The following is a 21541-nucleotide window of genomic DNA, read 5'->3' as shown; positions in this document are numbered from 1 at the left end:
TGAGTGGTTTGTACCTTGCATTGAACTCAACCAGTCTTCTCTTTATGGTACACTTGGATATTTATGGGCCTACCTCCGTGAGAGTGTTGTTCACTTGGTTGGCTGTTGTGAAAGGGGTTCTCTTCACCATGGAAATGATTCTACAATTATCCACCACTGTTGTCTTCCATGGACATTCAGGTCTTTTTGCATTGATGAGTTCACCACACCTCAGATAAACTCCACGCCTTTAACTGCTTAACTGATAATGACATAACGAAGGAATTGCTCACACCTGCCCATAAAATAGCCTTTGAGTCAACTGTCCAATTACTTTGGCTCCCTTTAAAAAGAGGGTGGCACACGTTAAGAAGCAGGAACTCCTAAACACTTCATCAAATTTGAATGTGGATACCTTCAAATGATAGCTGATCTTACACATTCTGTCCATGTTCACTATATAACTATAATTGGAATATGTTTCAGTAAACAGGTAAAAAAAAAAAAAATCTCATACCTTTCCAGATAGTTGCCCAACCTAGATATAGTTTTGTTAAAAAAAATGTAACACAATAAAGTTGCTTAACACAGTCCAAATTCAGTTATATTCAGTTCTCACATCACAAAATACACAGAGCTAGCTCTGGCACAGTGGCAATGGGACTAAGCTATTAGTGTAACAGAACAGACAAAAAGTTCAGGATGTTAAATCCAAAACCTAAAGTATAATCTGAAAAACAGTTGCAGAAATCTCTTCTGAGAGAGAAGACAGAAAATAGCTCAGTGTAAATTATTTTGCGTTAATTGTGATTTAAATAAAACACTTGTTTTCTGCTCCTTTTTTGACTACCTCGACGAATAGATCTGTAGGGGAACAGCATGCCAAGGAAAGACTGTGACAAGGTTTCTCAGGAGCTGTCCATGGTATCAAAACAAACAGGGGTGGGAGGTTCAGCTTACAGTCTCTGGTGATGTCAGGTAGTTTTTTTAGGAGTTGGGCTCGGCCTCTTAGGTCCAGTCAAATAATGTCTTTTTTAAAAACATTTTTATCATTTTTTATTAAAAACATTATCCTTTTTCATCTTTATTCGATAGTCACAGTGGAGAGAGGACAGCAAAGTGGGGACAGAGAGGGAGGGAAAACATGAGGCAAAGGGCCGCGGGTGCGACTCAAACCCGGGCGGGCTGCTCTCAGCCGTATGGCATGTGGTCGCCCACTCAACGCACTGAGCTTAACCAGCGCCCATGAAGGATGTCTTGGTATTTGTAATGCTTCAACATGCCAGGACATTTTGTCAATTTTATGCTCCAAACTTTGTGGTAACAATTTTGGGATGGCAAAACAAGGTCCATAAAGACATGGATGAGCGAGTTTCATGCCGAAGAACTTCACTGGCCTGACTTCAACCCGATCAGAGACTAGCAGAGACTCTGACCCATGCCTTCTCCATCCAACATCTGTGTGTGACTTCACAAATACATTTCTGAAGTAATGGTGTTACGGACCTAGCAGGGCCTTCTCCTGAAGTTGCCTATGTGGGCGTGTCCTACCATCTCTCCTGCCCTAGGTGCCACCTTTTTCTTTTGGACAGCTGACTCCCATCAGCAAGCCATGTTGGTGGGTGCAGCTAGTGAGCTGTGTTCGGTGATTGTTTACTCCCACTCTGTGGAGAGGAGTGATTGGTGACTAAACTTTTTTTTACTTACTTTTCAGTTTACTGACCGATGCCTGAGTTTTTGTTTGTTTCTTTAAATGGTGATAGCGGCTTGTCCGTCTCTATTAGTTGAGTTATTAATAAAAACGTTAATAAAACTCCTTAATTTAACCCTTTTGCTTCCCTGTCTCCTTTTTCCGACCCGGACACTTTTTGTTACTTTCCCTCATCGGCTGCCCGCTCATATTAAACCTTATAGACTAAGAATGGGATGTCACTGAAGTTCATATTCATGTGAGGGCAGATGAGTAAATACTTTTGGTTATATTATGTAAACAAATGGAGAAGATCTGCTCAATTCATCATGGAAAGTGCCCTATGATGCAATTTAATTCAATTCAGATTTATTTGTATGGCACTAGAACAGTTGCCTCAAGGTGCTTTATTTTGTAAAGTAAAGACCATACAACTATACAAAGAAAGCAAGGAAAGCCCCAACTATCATATGACAACCCTTCCCAAAGTGCTCTGGCAACAATGGGGAAAAAACTCCCTTTTAACAAGAAGAAATCTCCAGAAGAACCAGGTTCATGGAGGGGCAGCCATCTGCTGCGATCAATTGAGGGTGCACACAGGATTACCTGATCTGGCCCTAATTATAACCTTTATTAAGAAGGAAAATTTTAAGCTCAATCTAAAAATAGCGGAGGTTTTCTCATCTTGAAACCAAACTGAGAGTTGGTTGCACAAGAGAGGGGCCTGATAGATGGATGGATGGTTGTCCCCCTATTCTACTTTCAAAATCTCTGAAAACCTCGAGTAAGCTTGCAGTCTGAGAATAAAGTGCTCTACTGGGATAATATGATTCTATGAAGTTTTTATATATGATGTGGCCTGATATTTCAGGAATTGTATGTGGGAAGAAGGATTTTACAATCAATTAGGATTTTACAGAAAGCTCGTGAAGAGAAGCTAATACAGGAAATATGAGCTCTTTTTCTGGTCTTTGTCAGGACTCTTGCTGCTGCATTTTAGATGAATGCTTTTCAGGGAATTATCTGACAATAGCAAAGACGTACAGTTAGTGGGGATAGGTTAACTGGAAACACTAAATTGCCTGTGGATGTGAGTGCGATTGGTTGTCTCTGTCTATGTGTTAACCCTGCGAGAGACTGGCGACCTGTCCAGGGTCATCTGGTTCATGGATAAATATAGCTGTTTGTCATCTGCATAGCAAAGGAAATGTATGCATCCATCCATGCATTTTATTAACCACTTATTCACATCAGGTTCATGGCGAGGGCTTGAACCAGGTATCATTCAGCAAAGGGCATGGTACACCCTGGAATAATGGCCATTCCAATAAAAGGGATAATGGAAATGTATGCATATCGAATGAGGGAAGCAGTTGACAGCGTTTTAGTAGATACAGGTGAATGGCTTAGAAATGAATTGAGCTGCGGTTTGGGGAAGGCCTCGAAGGGGACTGAAAGCAGCTCCTGGGCCTGGCAGATCCCCATGTACTAAATAGAAGTGAAGAAGTGAAAGAATTGAAAAGGGGAGGGAGGGTGGGGGACGTAAACGAGAATGAACAGCTTGTAGAACTGAGGGAACATAGATAAGAACCGGAAGTAACGTGTTTAGAGGCGGGGTCCCGCTCCTGAAATTCAGATACTTTATCTCCAATTGTGTTAGAGACATTCCTCATTTTCAAGGACAAATTGAAATATATAAGATAAATACAACTCAAACCAATGAAGGACATTTTAATACATTTTAATAGTCTTTGCAGTCTCTGGAGAAAAATTCTGCTATTCCCTGTATTAAATCCTGCACTGAGGTCTAGAAGGAGAAGCACAAAGATGAGTCCATCATCAAGAGGCCATAAGAAGTGTCATGATGCACTCTAAATCCTGGCTGAAACTCTTCAAATAAACCATTCCTCTGTCTGTAAGCAGACTCACAACTGATGTTTGGAGTTTTTTGTGAAATAAAAGGTCAATGGTGTGTACTATGATGTGTGGACTCTATGTGCATAGTGTACCAAAGCAAACATTGCCCATTCACTTTTATGTGAATGTAATGTACGTATTTATTGGTATTTTTATAATCCAGTTGTGTGGTTCTATTATATTTTTTAAAAACAATTTTAAATGTTGAATATATGAAATAAAAATGACCGTATCTACAGACTCTGTTGGAAATCAGTTCACACACTGGACAACAGCTACAGAGAAGACGTTCAAATAAAACAGCATTCTTCCTCGCGTGTTGAAATCTCCTTCCTCTCGTTATCACTGTGCCTTTAAAACAGTCATCTCCTTTCATGTCCATGTAGGAAACTCACTATTATTATGTAATATCTTACAGCAACATCCATTCACTGTTACTATATTCAGCAGTAGCGAGCTAAATATAACTACATACCATCAGCTGTGATAACAAATTTCAGCGTGGCATCAAAAAGTTTTGCATGAGAACAAATTAGAATCTTAGAACATTGGCCATTTGTTCCACTGTTTCTCAACCTCAAGTGCCTTTTTACATCTATATAGCAGACAATTTTGGCAGAATATAAACAGAGAGTTGCAAAAATTATTCTGAATGTTAATTTTCAAATTTGCATCAGTAGAAATGCAACACAGTGTTGCACAAAATATATATCTCCGTCCCCACTATTAAAAAAAAAACAACAGCAGCTGCATGTTATTACACTTACAAGGTCAGTGTCGATACTGTGAAAAGGCCAAATCAATACCTAACATGGATAAGTGAGCTACAGCTGATTTATAATGCATAAACGTATGCATCAAACAAAGTGCATTATTTAAAGGCCATGGTGCATGCAAGTTCATGTTTACCAATCGCAGTAACAAAATTAGCTGCCTCAGCTGCAGCAAACTTGACAAAGGACTCCCAGTGAGTATACTATCACTCTGAAAACACTCAATGGGAACAGAGCATCACACACACTCATTCAATGCAGCGTCTCTGTGGTGTGCCAACTCACATGCCTATTACATAACAGGGCTCCTACTCCCAGGCCTGACGCCCCTGATAAATACACGCACGCTTTGCTGCACATGAACTATTTATATACAGCACCCAAGACAGGGATGGTCAAAAATACCACTCCAGTCAATTATTCATTGAGAAACATTCCAAAACACAGAGGAGAATGAGTTCGTCTGCACAGGCTGGGGGGTGGGTGAGGGGGCTAACAATAAACAACATCCATTAGCAATGCAGCAGCTCATTTGTCCTCAGTGGTGCTGAATCCAAAGGGCAGCAAATGTGCAGCTGCAAATCCCCCCATGTGTTGTGCTTGTATTTATAGGAGTCTGTGCATACACTTCAGCTTCTCTGCAACCATCTTGTTCCTTTCCAGGGTTCTAAAAATAGCAGGCTGCATTGTGTGTGTGTGTGTGTTTGTGTGTTTGTGTGCCATTTTTAGATCCTGGAAATGAAATGGAAAAAAAAAGAACAAGGCGGCAGAAAAAGATACTGTTGTTTATGTGAATGAACACACCGTTCCATATTTGTTCTAAGGCACTCCATGCTGCACTGGCAACATTGTGTACAAGTAAACAATTCTTAACACAGCCAGGTTTCAATTCATGAGGCCTATATGAATTGTTTCACACGTGTAAAGCTTTAGAAATCCAGTTATTTTCTAGCGTTTCTCACAGTGCATCATCTGTTTCTTCTTTCACTGGAGAAGAAGAAAACTGCATCCAGTGTCACATCTGTGCCCAGAGCGTTCTAGCGCCACCATGGGTCAAGCTAGAGCTGCGTTTTTGCACAAAAAACTTTTGAACCACATACATGACATTTGGCTTCTTGGATTAAGACACATTCAAAGTGAACTGTGATGTCTGCTGCTGCTCTAAAAAGTTTAAGCATTTTCACAGGTCGCCTTTTTCCCTCTCAATCTCAATTAGAATTGGGACAGATGATTGTCAGACCTAGTCTCATGTTATCAGATGGATCATTAGCCAATCGGAGCAAAGCCACCAAACAGGAAGTGAGATCATAGCTACGATGCCTAACAAATGTATTAGAGCATTATAAGGTTTCTGCCACAGCTGACCTAAATTAACAGTATTGGTAATTACCAGAATTATCATTTTTTTAGGTTTCTGTAATGGTTAATCTGTCAGTATGTGCAAGCTCTTTATATTTTTAATGCTAAAATAATATTGTTGTTGTTAGCCATAAATGTTCAAATGTATTGTTTTACAAAAAAGCAGAAAATAATATTCAAACACTTTATTTTGATTAAGGTGAGAGAAAAGTTATTTGCTCTGCAGAAAAATCAGTTTATATATCCTATGCTTGATTCATTGCCGACTTCTCAGAAAAGTCCAGATGAATTTATTTATGGACAGATTTCTGTCCAGACTATTTCCGTTTTCATGACATGTGGTCTAATGAATTTGCTAAGCACCGTACACCAGCAATCCTTGATTGTATTTGCACCAAATGTGGCGTATGGACTCCACTGGGTCAGGCTGAAAATCTGTTGCTTGACCACAGGGGTGCTGTAAGCAGAAGCAGGGTTTTCCTGTCGGTGCATAGAGTACATACAACCACGCTTCTAATGTGACAGCTGTGCTCTGCTGACCTGCTTGGCGTCCTTATCACTGCTGGCAGCTTTAGTCATTTAAGTACTGTTAAAGCCCATATTCACAATCACATCACATAAACAATTGGTGCTTTTCAGTGGGAGCAAACTCAGTTTTGTTTTTGCACTTGTTATACACACACAAAATAATTAAAACACATATATTATTTAAAAAATAACTTATGGTAATATTGATGTGATGTTGTGGCAATCTTAGTTTTGCTATAACACACTCATTGTACAGCTCTGCTGTCCTAATGTGTGAAAATCTGTTATTATCTTCAACTCACACAATGCCAATACAACATCCTTTGAAAGAGGTTCATTCTTCATAGTAGTAGTAAAACAGGTGAATGCTGCATAAAAACCACATTATCTGAACAAGCTGAGGGTGGGTGGGAAGTCTTTGTCAGTCTCTGCTGATAACAGCCTTTGGAATACAAGAGGCATTTAACTTTAACTTATCATTTTTCATGTATTTTCATGTTTTGGTACGATAACCAAGGAACAGGTTTGGGTATTTGAGTAGCAGATCTGGCAATATAGAATAAATGACTGCTAATACAACTTCTTTTTGACTGCAAAATACACTTTTAACTTTGTCTCTCTCTTTGCGAATCCCATTAGGACAATGTTGGGAAATAAAGTTGGTTAAAAAAAAATTCAAACAGCGCCACCACTTGGCAATTTTTTAAGATTACATGAGTGGAAAAAAAAAGAAAAGAATGCTGAGCTTGTCTTTATGATCATAGTTTTCAATCGTGAAATCTCCCCTATGCTTTTATTTTCCAGTGAAACAAAGAAATGACACAGAAACAAAGTGAAATCCACACACTGCCTTTAATACTGTACATTTAATACAGATTCCAGTTTTTTTTATCATTATTTTTTCTTTTTATAGATGGGCAATGAGATATCATTTTTCTGCCAGATGATTTCCATAAGTTAAGAAGCAAATGTAATAGCATAGTTTATTTTCTGTCTTTTGTAGCTTGGCGCAAAAATCTAATCGTTTAGGTCCCATATAAATAGGAATGCTTTAAGAAAAGAAAAAAAAAGTGCAAAAGAACTGAATGTCCCCATCCATTTTAAGAAGCAGAAATAGTGAGGGAATATATTAATCGAGTCAACCTCATTTAAACTCGAGTTGAAAAGCACATTCCATACCGTGTCAGCAAAAGCAAATACTGTATCATCCCCAATTACTTTAGATTAAAATGTACCATTTTCAGGCGGTAGTATCTCATTATCCTTCAGCGTAATAGAGCAATATACTTTTTTTTGTTTTTGTTATAGATCCCACTTCCTCATATTAAACAGCAGTAAAATGTCTTCAAGAAAGACAGTTTAAGCTTTTCTTCAATTTAAATAAAATAATGTAAGCGAATTAGGTGGGTTCTGTGGTCATTAGTTTTGTCCAACTTTTATTGCAAATCATGCAAAAATTGATTTGCAAAAATGAGTCTGAGCCTTTTGATTTTGAGACATAACAAAAATCCTGCAAGTAGTGGGCCAAGATTATCTACAGTTTTACTGTATGACAGTTCAAACTTAATTCTTGGTATTGGTTAGACCTTTTTAAAAAAAAAAATTAAATAAAAACAATCCCCACCCCCACAAAAAACAAACAAACCAAAAAACAAAAACAAACAAGGACTCAAGATTCAGCCGATTATAAAGCTCGACACCTCATGTTTGACTTAGTTCATTTTTCCTACACTTTTACTTTGTGCAAGTTTGTTGCAATCTTCTGATGTGTATTCTGTCTGCATGTATGTGTGTGAGTGTTTATCTGATGTGTGCATGGCCAGTGGGTACTACTGGGATTAAACTGGCTGAGTGGTTTAGGGCTGACGACGTTCCCTCTTGGTGAGCAGGTAACACTGAATGGTTCTCAGTCGATCTTTGGCAGGAGCGAACTCTGGCTGCAGCTTCAAAGTAGACTCGTACCAGCGCATGGCTTTCTCAAACTCCTCCTGGTGACGAGGAAAACAAAGACACTTGATGTGGTATGATGCACCTATGATGCTGGTGAGCAGCTCTCAGTAAATATTGATGGATTATTAGAAAAAAGTGTGACTGTGGCTGTTACCATTGCTATATAGACATTGGCAAGGGTAAAGTGGTTCACGACGAAGTGCGGAGCAATTTCTACTGCCATGCGAGCCACTGTAAGCGCGTCCTCCCATAGCCGGGCGTTCTGGAAGATGTTGGCCAGGCTGATAAGTGGCACATCCTGGTTTAAAAGTCACGAGAGGGAGAAAAAAACAAAAAAAACAAAACAACATATAAAGAGATTTATTTTTCATTTTCACAAGAAAACCACTGTTGGGAACAACTTTTGCCTAACTTGCCTTCATATGATGGGGAGCGTAGTTGAGTGCTTGTCGTAGACAGTCGATGGCTCTCTTGCCTTGACCTTTCACTCTCCAGTATAGTGCAGCCATGCTGGATAAAACCCAGGAAGTCTGATTCTGCCGTTTTAGGGATTAGAGAAGAGAAAAACTCAATGAACCGTGTTAGTCGCACTGGAGTTGCATGGTACAGCTATCAAAAGAAGTACAATAATATTCAGAGAAAAACTTTGGAGAGTTTAATCATAAAGCCCGACTGGACAAACAAACCACCAGAAGTGAATAAACCACAGTACCGACTTTCACAGTGGGGTGTTTATATTTGCTAGATTCAGTTTTGACTTAAAGCGAAGGATATTCTGAATAACATGCTGTAGCGCCAAGGAGACGACCAGTGATCAGATGTTTATACAGCTGAATATATTTTTAGACATCTTTCCTTTATTAAAATACTAGTCTAATGGTAATCACAGTAAAACAGTATTCTCCTGATATATGAACATGACTTGCTGTACATTCAAGTCATAACAGGTGGAAAAATCTATTATTCTAAAGCAAAAACTTATTTTTAAATTGCCTTGGACCATCAGAGAGCCCTTACCTTCTCCAGGACTTTAGCAATGCGGGTGCCCACCTGCTCAAAGGACTGTGGGGAAAACTTATCTTTGCCGAGGTTCTGCAGGACCTTTGGGTTTGGAAAAGAAGAGACATAAATCACACTATGAGCTACTGTAAGAAAGATGGGTTTAAAAAAATCCTGTCAATCAAGTTAAACACAACAAAATTGTGTTTTTATTTCTTAAGAAGGTTCTGAGATTGTTTTTAAATGTTGTGTGTTTTCCCCCACTTAAGGGTAATTTGAAACTTTTAAGTTTAAAAAGAGTGATATACAAGCTTGTCAACAATTTGGATGAGAAGACTAGAATGTAGTGACATTAGTTTTGATGTGATTAAGTTCATCTTATTTGCTCTTAGAAAAATCCTTCTGTAAAGGAAACCTTAACATGGAACTTTTTTCCAGTCTTGTGCTGTTTGCATTTATTTTATATGTTGCCTCTTGTTATCTCCGGCTTCTGCCTCAGCATACCTCACGCAGTTGGCTCTCCCCAGTGTAATGAATGGCGGCACGATTGGCTACCCCTGCCAGGTGGTCGAGGGTGTGCATACTAGCAGCTAGGTTGGCGTTGCATAAAGGTTCAACAGCTGGCTCCTGGAGTGGAGTGGCAAAGTCTATGTGCTCTGTGATGCTGATGGGAGGGAGTGGAGAGAAAATAAAAAGAAATTATCCAGCTGTCTATTTCTTATAAATACATTTCTAAGTTCTGTTAAAAATGAAATTGCCACCTGCTTTCACAGTGATATGGTAATAAAACAAATCCTCTTTGAATCTGTTTAGAACTTCATAAATACAGGATAAAAACGTATTCAGGACAGTGAGAGCCTTACTCAATGTTCTTGGCAGAAACAGCCAACCAAGTGCTAGCTACAGTGGTGAGGTCCACCCTCCGTATCCGCTGGCACTCCTCTGGCCCTGGCCAGCCAAGACTTGTGTAGTCTCTCCAACGGCCTGTCCAAAGAATAAAGAAAAAGAAAAATACAGTGACACCTCTCTGAGAGGCTTTTTCTCTGTGCGTGATGTTGTCAGTTAATACTAAAGGTTTATGTGTTACCTGAAGGACCGGGCGATGGGATAGTTGGACCGCTGATCTCCAAAACAGAGTGACCCCCAGGCAGTGAGTCCCCATTCTGGCTGTCATCAGAGGTGGAAACACTTTCTGACCCATCCACTTTAGCCTTTCTGACCCGCTTTACTTGGAAAGTGATCTGAAGTAGTAGTAATACTCAATTAAGGTACTCACAAATATCTGACAGATGTTGGCAAGGATTACTCAAACTCAGTTCTGCCATTTAAAAACCAGTGAACTTCCACACTTACCCACTCTGCTCCCTCGTCATCCTCACAGTTTCCAAAACAGGGCCCACTACCAGGACGAGCACCCATGACGCGGTCGTTCTTTAGCACCCGGATACCTCGCAGGTCACCTCGCTTCCCACCGACATCCAGTGCACCCTCAAAGGCTCCCATCAGATCCTCCTTCAGCTGCCAGTCCTCCTCCTCCTTTTCTCCATCATCTCCAAAAGAAGCGCTCATTTTTGCCGCTGCCGATGCAGAAGGAGAAGCCTGCTGCTGTCCGGCTGCCTCATCTGAGCCGTTACTGTCCACGATGACCTCTGCATGGTGCGGAGAAAGGAATGAATAGGATTACGAAACATTAGCTCAACAGGAAAGAAAGGGCATGTAAACCCCAAAACAAACAAACAAGAAAAAACGATAGGACACCCCAAAGTAGACCATGGGAACCTGAAAGCCAGTAAAATGTAGTAAAGTATTCCACTGCTGTTAAATCTCGCTTGTCTGTGACACTTACACTACACATTTTTGCCACATGCCAAACTGCACAAGACGGAATCTCAAGTTCTGAATTATTTAGACCAAATACATCCTTGCTGAAGTGCCACAGACATAATATCTTGACTGCTTCATTGTGCCAGTGAAGACGCCACATATCAAATTCTTACTCTCAAAGAGCAGAGTGTCTTCCATGGCTGAAATGGCCGGTGCGTCCTGCTTCTCTTCACTGCCCTCCCAGTCTTCCAGTTGCAGGCCGAGGTCCTCCTCAGCCATGCAGGCAGTGCCCTCCGGATCAACTATAAATTACCACAAAAAAGCATGCAATTAAAATGAAACTACAAAATGTTTGACAAAAATGGACACAAATGCACAAAAACAAAAAAAGACTAATTAAACAATGATGAATGGATTATTATGTAAGGGTTTTGCATATTTGCAACTATTTTTTTTTATCAATTTAGACATTATACTTTAGTAATTTTAGCTAATACAACTTTTTAAAAAGTATTTTCCCCCACTTGAGTGGAGAACTATGAAATAATTTTGGTTATTTTTTGCTATTCTTTTAACATTTATCCAGAATATCATGTGATAATTGTTCAACCTTAGCTCACAGCCTTACAGATTTTACACTGCAGCTCACTGGAAACAATTTCCTCTTGTACTTACTTCAAACGGTGAAAACACAGCTACTGTGTTTGTTTTTGGGTTTAAAAAAATAAAAATAAAAAATAAAAATCAGTCAGTTCAAAATCTACATATCGACTCCATTTACTGTCTCACTGTCCCCTGAAGAAGCCTACATGTTTCCCCCCACGTTATATGGTTCTCTTTCTTGTACTAGTAGGTCTTTGGCAGCCGTTCGGTAACTACTGTAAACTGACTGATATAATGTTTGGCTATGACTTTTACCTCAAATCTTTCACATAATTCAAATGTTATTTTTTCATTGGGTGCTTAAGTGCATACATGTACACATTGTGCTGGCCTTGCATGGACAACAGCCAGAACAGGGAGCCAGAAGAACCGATGGATCTTATCTATCAGGGACACCAGTTTGAGACCTCAGCTGTTTCTGCACCACTATTTTCTAGCTCACTGTAGTTCTTCCCCTGACAAGATCTAAAACACAAGGACAGCAGTCATCACCAAACTTTTACTATAAGTCTATTTTTTTTAGTACATTTGATTTTTATTGAAAAATCTAAATGGTAGATATGTGCTTTGTAAGGGCTCAAGCAACCTCAGACATTTGGTGTGCGCTTTATGGACGCAACCTTCAACTTTAGAGCGCAAAATATAGTCCCTTCTAAATTTGGCATCAGCTATTTTCTGCAGCTTAAATTATTGAGTGGAAAAATTTCTTCACTTCAAAGCACTGTTCTCTCCACTCCCACTGATATGAATACAGGAAAGAAACCCAACATACAAGCAGTTTTTCACAGCAACTCTTGCAGCTTCAGGCAGAGCAACACGAGGTGGTTTGTGAGTGTAAGGCCCAAAGCAGATGAGTCCGAGGCTAAATTTCACTTCAGCTCATAGAGATAGAAAAATAAATATTTGTAAAGCTCTAATAAATGCATTTAGACTCACCAACTCTTAATAAATGCTATTACATTTGCTGATTAATTCAAACATTCCCGCATTAAACATTACTGGGAATGTTTAATCCTGTATTCAACCGAATAAAACTAAAACCCTTAAATTAGATGTGACAGATTCTGCTCAAGTGGCTGTTACAGCATTTCAGCGTGCTGTGAACCAACACAGGAAAAAAACAAAAAAAACAAAACAAAAACACAGCCAGTGGGCAGAGAATGAGTTTCTCTGGTCGCCCAATAAAGCTCTGCTTTTAAAAGAGATTACCCAACAGTTCTTCATTTTACAAAACTTCAGATATTTAAGGGTTTCAGCAACTTAAGAACATTATCATTTTGCAACTATTAGTTTCGAATAAATATTTATCTTGTTTTTAGTATGCAAAGATTTCTTTAAAATACTCCCACTTGAATTTTGTCATGCAAAACTTTCAACTAGGTCACTGCTGATCATCTGAATCTGTACTGTAGTCCATCATTTTAGACACACTCCGTAACTAAATAGCAAAACAGAAAATTATACTAAAAAACAAAACAAAACAAAAAACGACCCACAAATAAACAACAAAACCAGGTATTTTTTTCCCCACCCCCCAAGTTACTCACTTGAGCAGGACTGTCGGTTTGATAGATTGTAAAGGGAGGGGTAGAACTGAAGACAACGCAGCAGAGGTAGACTGTTGCGGCACTGCTCACAGCCAGAAAAGGACGTGAAGGAAGAGGAGGAAAGGGCCGTGACCAGGATGTGGCGGAACAGGGCCAGGGCACCTGTCACATTGCCCTGGGCCAAGTGTACGCTCACCAGGCTGAGCAGGGTGTGAGGCTGAGGGAGGAAAAAAACACAAAAACAAGACAAGACGGGTGAAATTAGATGGTGGATGATGTGCATGATAATGAACATTGTTCCTGTCATCTGTGGAGGATCTGCTTTTCTTATTTTTATTTTTTAAATCATGCATGTAAAACAGCACTTCTGCAGTTTCCAGCTTACATATAACACAATTGACCTGCGGTTCCTGAATTATTATAACATGAGAATTCTCTACACGCATAAACCAGCTTTTACCCGCAAAGCTTGATTTAGAATGATATTGGAAATTTTCCCTATCAAATTTAGTCTGTGGTTTCTCTATGGCATTTTCTTGATTGGGTGTGTCAAAACATAACGCCCAAGGGCCAAAACCAGCTCTGCCAAAGACAAAGACTCCATTCTGGCCCACTGGCAGTTTTGGAAAATACGAATAAGGGCACAAAATATCTGACTTTTAACTGTATTTTCACATTTTTACAGCTTTTCCTTCTAATAAACACCTCCACTGTAACCATTCATACTACACTAAAACAACTAATAGATAAACCATTAAATTATACAAAATTTGTTTTTTCACCATGTGCTAAAAATGCAAGATTTTTGTATTCTTTACTATAAAACCCATCAATTAACAAAAAACTTCAGTTTTTAATTAAATAAGTCTGCGCAATGACCTAACTGAGCTGCTTCTGTTTTTTCATACTGATTTCTTGCAATTTAAGAAATTTAAAGCAGCATTTATTTATCATATATAAAACTCGAGATATATTTTTGAAACTGCATTTTCTTCTTATATATTAAAATATTTTAAGGATTAAATGTGTGATTAAACTTCTTTAGACTATCAGAAAGGAGAGTTTTGCTGGTCCGGCCCACTTAACATCAAAGCGTGCTATATGTGGCCCAGAATGTAAAATGAGTCTAACATCTAGATGCTGCGCATTTTTAGGCAAACACTCAGGTTTTAAATTTTCCTAGGTTCCTCTGCCATGTTGAAATGTGTTGTCCAGTGGTTGGGACATTTGTTCCTGGAACCACCTTGATGAGTGCTCAGACATGGCACAATGACACTACTGATCCCAGTAATTGAAAAGTGGTGCTCTGTGAAGCCATCAAAAATGCAGTTCATCAGAAGTTTGTTGGCTAAGTCGCATTCAGCACAGGCAATAAAAAACAAAAAAACAAAACCACTACTGCTGATTTGGGATTTTCAGTCCAGTACAACGCAGCGTGCTGCAAAGACAATAACAGGCGTGTTTTTGTTTCCTTTGACGCAAGGCGATGTGATGAATACCGTTTGTGTTAGCAAATACGTTTCTCCAACACGAAACAAAATATAAAGCACACCTAAACAAACTACTTGTACAGCATACTGAAATAGCATAACCCAGCAGGTTATTTACCTCTGACGCATTAAGTGCCAATGCATACTCCAGCAGTGTTTGTGCGTGGGTGCTTAGGCCGTGGTGTAGCAGCAGGTTTGCAGCATTGGCGAGAGGGAGGTGGCGATGGGAAGGCGAAGTTGAGCTCAAGGCTTGGCGCAGGCACTGCAGGGCACGGCTACCATTGCCTTTGGCTCGCCAAAATAGAGCTGCCTCATTGTGGACCTGCCAGCGGGGTATAGTGGCCTATACATACAAAACAACTTAGGTTAGCTTAAGGTGGCCTCAAACAATTTGAGCTGGGAGCTATTTGGAGTGACTAGAGTTATTCATAATCAGACTTCAGATATAATGGAAACGTCTTGTGAACTCAACAACTTAAGTTGGACTGCAGGAACACTGAGTCAGAAAAGGGTTCATCTAAACTATATTTAAAGAAAAATAAACATACTCTGTAGCACTCTATACAGATTTAGGCTTATACACCAGATGGTAAGATACATAGCAACGATCAGAACCTGTGTGGGTGTGAGGAGCTCCCTTACTTGTTTCATGGCTTGAGCAATTCTATGGCCAATTTGGTCCAGCATCAATCCTCCACTACGTAACTGCAGTATCTATATACACAGACAGAAATATGTGTATATGGATAGTCTTTGCCACAAAAAAAAAAAGAATACAAACACACACACAAGAGGACTGTAGTGGTTGTTTTCATATGCAAATGTCCCGCACGTGTACAAATAGACAGACAGATACCTCAGAGGCAAAAGGATCTGGCAGCTCCTTTTCTTCCAGGGGCCACTCTAGTGAGGCAGGCAGAAGGGCTGGGTATGGTTGGGGGACAGGACCACAGTCTGGCAGACCTACTGTCCCAGAAAGACTGCTGGTCCCATAAAGAAGAGTTGCCACTGGGCTGAATAAACATAAGCAGACATATTTCACTCATTATTCTTTTTTTTGCAAAGCTCTTTGAACACATGTGTTTCTTTTGCATTCCTGTAGATCCGTCTGAGAAATGTGAAACTAATACATCTATGCTGCTACCACTAGAAATGTGTCCATCCAGGAATCTGTACTGACCTGATGCCCTGTGATTCAGGTGAAAGGTAGTAGGTTGGCAGCAGGTGAGCTGGGGGGACACTTGGATACTCATGGGCACAGTCAGACCTCTGAGGCCACAACATCCTCTGCAAGTCCTACATCACAAACACACTTCCTGTAACTCTAATTATTCAAAACATGATCACGCTCTAGTTATCCAGTTTATCCAGGCTATATGTGACTATTTTACAAGTCTAATATTTTCTCTTCAGTATTTAAATTTGTCTGCCAAATGTAAACCACCAGTTCCCACACAGTGCTGTAAGTACTATGGTGAGTTTAAGTTCATTTCGAGCAATTTGTTTAAAGTTTGTTTAAGCACTGCAAGAGTTTTATTTAGTTTTATTTATTTATTTTGTTTTTATTTACAGTCACAGATTTCACCTGTGAAAAACAAGAAAATTAAAAGAAAACAAAAAACAAAAACAAAAAACATGTAATTGGTTTAGCCTGCCTTTGTGTAATCCTGATGGCTGCCCCAGAGGGCGGCAGCGGGATCCTGGCCCCCAGACACGGTGGGGTGGAGCTGGAGGCTGGCTTCCGTCTGGTTTGAGTTGCGCTCTGACACAAGTGCCACACTGGATGCCACTGACACCTCTTCTCCAAACTACGAACAAAGACAGAAACACAAAGCAAAACAAGGTTCTTCATAAATAATGACTCAATAAATAAATGTTTGTTTTATTCTTGTAGAAAGAACACAGCAGTGTCGTTGCATTTAAATTGTTTGTCTATAAAAACACAAACAAAAACCCTGGGCTAAGAAACACTGTCCTTCTGTTTGAACACACATGCTCATTCGTGGATTGTTCATTGGTTTTGATATGCTCTACACTGTAGAAAAATACTGATGACATTCAAACTGTGACATATTTTATGTAGTAAGTGAAAAAATGTTTTAAATGCAAATTATGTTTTGAGTTTTACATGCATTTGCCAGTGTTAGAGTGTTCACATCTACCTGTACGCAAGAGCTCTCTACAGAGTGACTGAAGTAAATTTATCATCGGGGGATGTAGTCGTGTGCAGCTATTACAGTGTGCCGTTAATTTCTGAGACTGAGAACATCTCCTGTACAGCAGAGGTAATTCTTAGTCTTTCCTTTCAGGGGAAATGAGAACCTGAGAGCCAGTTTCATTACTGTTTGATGGTTTTTGTGCCTTAACTTGAAAGAAAAGAAAAACTTTAAAAAAAGGCAGACTGACTGATCCACCAGTTCTTAACATATTAACAGACCATCTTCTCTCTTTGTCACATCTAACAGTCACTTTGGCAAGGACACCAACTACAACTGAATAGAACAATTTTTGTACACTAGAACTGATTTTTCATAGCAAAAAAGCGATATCCCTAAAGTCATTCAGAAAAGAAGAGATTATGCCATTGCTTTTAGACTAGAATAACCTCTCGTGATGAACTTGTTAAACATACTTTCAATAGTGTGCGCATCTGCCAAGAAGGCGGTCAGCGTTTATCATTTTGATGTCTACATTTTCTTATAAACAGTTTTTCCAAAGACTCACTTGGACATACTGAACATGTTCAAACAGATCACCCCGGTGGTAGCGGACAGGCAGGTCAAACGGGCAGTAGAGGCTGTGCTGCTGCTGACCCAGCCGACACATCTGATGGTTCCCTGAAACACACATGATGGAAAAGTCTCAGATGCTATTCTAAACACTCGGAGACTATAAAAGAGGGACTGAGCCACTGGGAAGTGAGTTAGCGTAGTCCCATCTTAGAACCTAAAGCTAAGCATTTTAGTGTGTTGAAGCCAACAATGTCAATAACTGACTCGTAACTAGCAATTTAGAAAATGAACTTATCAGAAAACTATTTATTTGAAGTCACTGTTCAGAGGAGCCTAAGGACTGTTTTAGGGCTGGATGACTATGACCAAAATGCTGTTAAAAATTGAGATCACAATTATTTGTCATGATTATTCATTGATTTTAGAGACAGAAATCTTTTTTGCTGTCAGGTAAACAAAATCCTATTTTCATATTCGTATTGTGTGACACTCTTGCTAATGTACAGACTAAAATAAAACCGGTCTTTCTAATTTGCCAGAATTAAGCGCATCTCTTTGAAGAAAAATAAACATAAAAATTAAACAAACATGGCACTGCTTTCACTTTATACACTGCGTTATATTCCTGTTAATTAGAATATCTGGCTTTTATTCACCTGACCTAACACCTAACCTAGCAAAATCTTTCACTCCATTCATTGTACCTGCATGGTGGGTGTGAATAACACGTAAAATAACTCTAGTAAAACTCGAGTAAAATACTCGACAGCTGTGAGATTCCTCTGTGACATTCTACATAGAACACAGGTTTTGTCACTGTAGAAAGACAACTGTCTGCCTTTATTAATCACCGTGTTTATTGGAAATATACTTTTTGACCAAATGTCTTTATGATCTGGTTGGATACGCTGATGCGCTGCAAGGCTCGCTTTTATTGACATCGGAGTTGATTTTGGAAGATTCACAATTACACAATTTTTTTTGGTCTACATGCATTAATTATACTGCAGGTGGCCGGATAACTCAACATACAGCAAATGACTATGTTGCTTTGTGGTTCACAGACAACTCTAGTGCTCTCTTGGCAAATCGTTTGTTCAGACTGGCACCAATTCCAAAGTATTTCCGAGCAGTGGGATGATGATCAGCTTTAAGGCACAAGCTCTTCAGCTTCTGCAGTGTCAGACATTTTCATGGTGCTTTAAATCTATATTTTAATGTTGTTTAATCTTCTCCTGAATAATCCAGGAAACTTCAAGCCGTCAGCTGCAGTAAACAGCTGTGGCACATGCAGGTAAATGGCAAGACACTGATTTAGCAAGTGTCCAAAGGTTGATTCTGTTCATCTGGACGTAGCGTTTTCAGTGGGAGAAACATTTTGTCACTCATCCAAGTGACTTCTTCAGTCTCAGCTGACTGCAGGTTTTCCCAATCTTATAAACAGTACCTTTGAATAATAGCTGAAACCAGCCCACTGAAAGAACAATGGGCTGGGAGGTCAGTTCCTTCATCATGATTATGCAAATTCTCATGACCATTTATCAAAGACCACTGATCAATGGCCATGAGTACCCTTCACAGAGAGTTGGGGAATGGCTGCAATCACAGCATTGTAGGATGGTGAAAGATGTACCCTTAGGCCCCCTCCTCGATTCAGAGATGGTCTTTCCCTTTTCACGTAAATGGCCTCCTTGACTCCAGTCTCAGCTGACCTGCAGGCAGCTGAGACTGAAGTAGTCACTTGGATGAGTGACGAAACGTTTCTCCCACTGAAAACGCTACGTCCAGATGAACAGAATCAACCTTTGGAGATTTACTTACCTGGATGATGGAGAATGCATCAAGACAATTTAGCAAGTGCTTAATTTACTTTTTCTTGGTGTTGTACTGACAGAGAACACACTTTTAATATCGTTCGATCGCATTCAAATGATTGTGTGGAGCCAAAATTGTGATCGAGATAAAGTTTTGTTTAATTTGTTTTCTCGTAGTCTACGTTACAGCCAAACCTGTTTTTGCACCTAACCCCAACTAAACCCTACTTTTGTTTTTTTAAAGGGACCATGTGTAAACCTAGATTAATGTGACTTGACATCTTGTTGAGTTGCTCATATTGTGAATTTGCTTATTCATGCTTGAGTTCATTTATGAGTTTCACAACTTTACAATCATCTCTACTGCACCTTGACAGCTTTACCACTTCTGCTATGTGAAACCAAGTAATAAACTTTGCCCTCCTCAGAACTGATACACATCAGTTTGCAGTAAAACAACTGGCTGAACAAGTCGCTTCTTTTTCACAATTATAAAAAATGCACATTAATTTAGTATGTAACAAGCTAAACCACAGCCAGCCCAGGCTCCTCATATTATCTTTTGACCTGGTAAAGCAATTAGCTTTCTCCAAAGTAGAACGTAATTTGCTGCAAAACTCATTAACTGAACTGTGCGATTACACTACTTTGCAATAATCTCATGACTATCCTAAATGTTCTCTTTCCTGTTCTGTTCTCGTTTAATTCCTGTATGTGGCATCTCACCAAGTTGGGCTTCTTTGGCCATCTGGGTTTCATGGATAATGTTGCGCAGGATTTGTTCTTCCTGCAGCAGCTTGTGTTTGTCCAGCGCCTCCTGCTGGCGAAGGTAGTGATCATGCTGCTTTTGGTACTCCTTCAGCTCATTCAGTGTCCGCTGTAGGGACCTACAAATATGGAAAACAAAGAGGGGAAAAACAGGACAGTTGGTAGACATGGATAAGTGTAAAAATAGTCCATTGGCTGCCAGCTCTGCACTTATTTTAATCACATATTTTGACTTCCCTACAGGTACGTCTATGTGTATTTCTTGTAATCACTGAACAACCTCGACATACAGCAAATGACAATATATTTTCATTGCAAGGCTTTTCTTTGGCATTATCAGTAACAGAAATGTACAGTAAAAACAAAAACACAACCAAAATCACTTAGAGAGTGTGTTAAAATGCTTGTGTACCTGTGCTGGGCTTCCAGGCGTTGCTCCAGTTTTTGCTGACACAACACAGCATGCTTCCTCCTTAGGGCCTGTTCATAGCCTGGCTGGGCCTGCAGTGCCTGCTCGTAACACAGCACCGAGTGGTTGTATTCCCCAAGCATCTAGTCAGACAGCAACATAAAGCACGACAGATACAGCAGAGGTCAGACTTACCTGTTTCATGTAGCGACGCTTTGCGAGCACAACAGAACGATAAACAGACTAAAAATATGTACAGACTAGTACACTGATAGAAAGCCTGGTGGACACAAAGAGAAGTGTTATATAAAAATACATTTTGTAAAATACTGGTACTCCCCGTAAATATGAAAACTGTTTTACAGGCCTTGCTTGTAAATCCACTGATAGTCAGAAATTTTCTAAAATACTAGTCCGTAAGAAAACAGGATTTTGATAGCTGGATTTTGATTCTCTCTGAAACCTAACTACAGTGAAATTCAGGAAATGCTGTGATAAAACATTCACTGTGGCTTGAAGGTTTCCCTTTAACTTACAGCATAAATGTTGCCTAAAGTGTAGTGACTGGTGAAGAGGTCTGAGGTAAGGTCGAGGGCAGCGTGGGCGAGGATAGCAGCATCTGCTGAAAAATGGGCACGATGTAGGATGTTGGCCATGTTAACCAGGGCTATATCCTTGTGCTGCCTACAGGAACAACAAACACACAGATACACCTGTAACCACTCGCACGCAATAAACTAAATATTACCGCAAAACTCGTCTGACGAGCCTCACAGTACCTTGGGGAGAAATGCAGAGCGCGCACAACACAGTCCACGGCCTTCTGAGGCTCATTCTTCATACGCCAATAAAATGACGCCATGTTGTACAGCACCCAGGACGACGAATTCTGAAACACACAATCCTAAAGTTATGTGTCTTTTTATGCCTTATGAAATACACAAACTGCCAACTTTTAAGGTTCTACAGAATTTTAGCTTTTCCTCCTCCTTCATATTGTTGCGTTGGACAGTAGAGCTCAGTAACCTTAAGACTCACTGATAATCTGTGCTTCAGAACGTGTCTGACCTTGCACTCAGAATGACTATTGCTTCAATAT

At 39.7% G+C, this 21541-nt stretch overlaps 1 protein-coding gene across 1 annotated transcript in view; it reads right to left on the bottom strand.

Annotated features, from left to right (window-relative positions):
• Positions 1-7079: 7079 nt before the first annotated feature.
• ttc17 (tetratricopeptide repeat domain 17) overlaps positions 7080-21541 on the bottom strand; it is a 23047-nt gene continuing 8585 nt past the window's right edge. The window contains exons 6-25 of the mRNA XM_085460196.1: positions 21222-21331; positions 20979-21126; positions 20446-20585; positions 19992-20152; positions 17444-17556; positions 16375-16527; positions 15900-16015; positions 15576-15732; positions 15362-15433; positions 14838-15062; positions 13230-13446; positions 11193-11321; positions 10549-10844; positions 10283-10436; positions 10059-10179; positions 9700-9859; positions 9214-9297; positions 8613-8732; positions 8351-8494; positions 7080-8234 (exon numbers count right to left, since the gene is read on the bottom strand). Of these exons, the coding sequence (XP_085316322.1) occupies positions 8103-8234; positions 8351-8494; positions 8613-8732; positions 9214-9297; positions 9700-9859; positions 10059-10179; positions 10283-10436; positions 10549-10844; positions 11193-11321; positions 13230-13446; positions 14838-15062; positions 15362-15433; positions 15576-15732; positions 15900-16015; positions 16375-16527; positions 17444-17556; positions 19992-20152; positions 20446-20585; positions 20979-21126; positions 21222-21331 (2952 nt within the window). The 3' untranslated portion in view covers positions 7080-8102. The remainder of the gene's footprint in view (positions 8235-8350; positions 8495-8612; positions 8733-9213; positions 9298-9699; positions 9860-10058; positions 10180-10282; positions 10437-10548; positions 10845-11192; positions 11322-13229; positions 13447-14837; positions 15063-15361; positions 15434-15575; positions 15733-15899; positions 16016-16374; positions 16528-17443; positions 17557-19991; positions 20153-20445; positions 20586-20978; positions 21127-21221; positions 21332-21541) is intronic.

The sequence above is a fragment of the Copadichromis virginalis genome, linkage group LG1 (genome assembly GCF_057382275.1).
Source record: "Copadichromis virginalis isolate Kocher_CV1m ecotype Utaka linkage group LG1, C_Virginalis_male_GT1.1, whole genome shotgun sequence".
In the NCBI taxonomy this organism is placed as follows: Eukaryota; Metazoa; Chordata; class Actinopteri; order Cichliformes; family Cichlidae; genus Copadichromis; species Copadichromis virginalis.
Note: the sequence above shows the minus strand (reverse complement) of the source record. Positions and strands in the feature narration are given on the sequence as shown.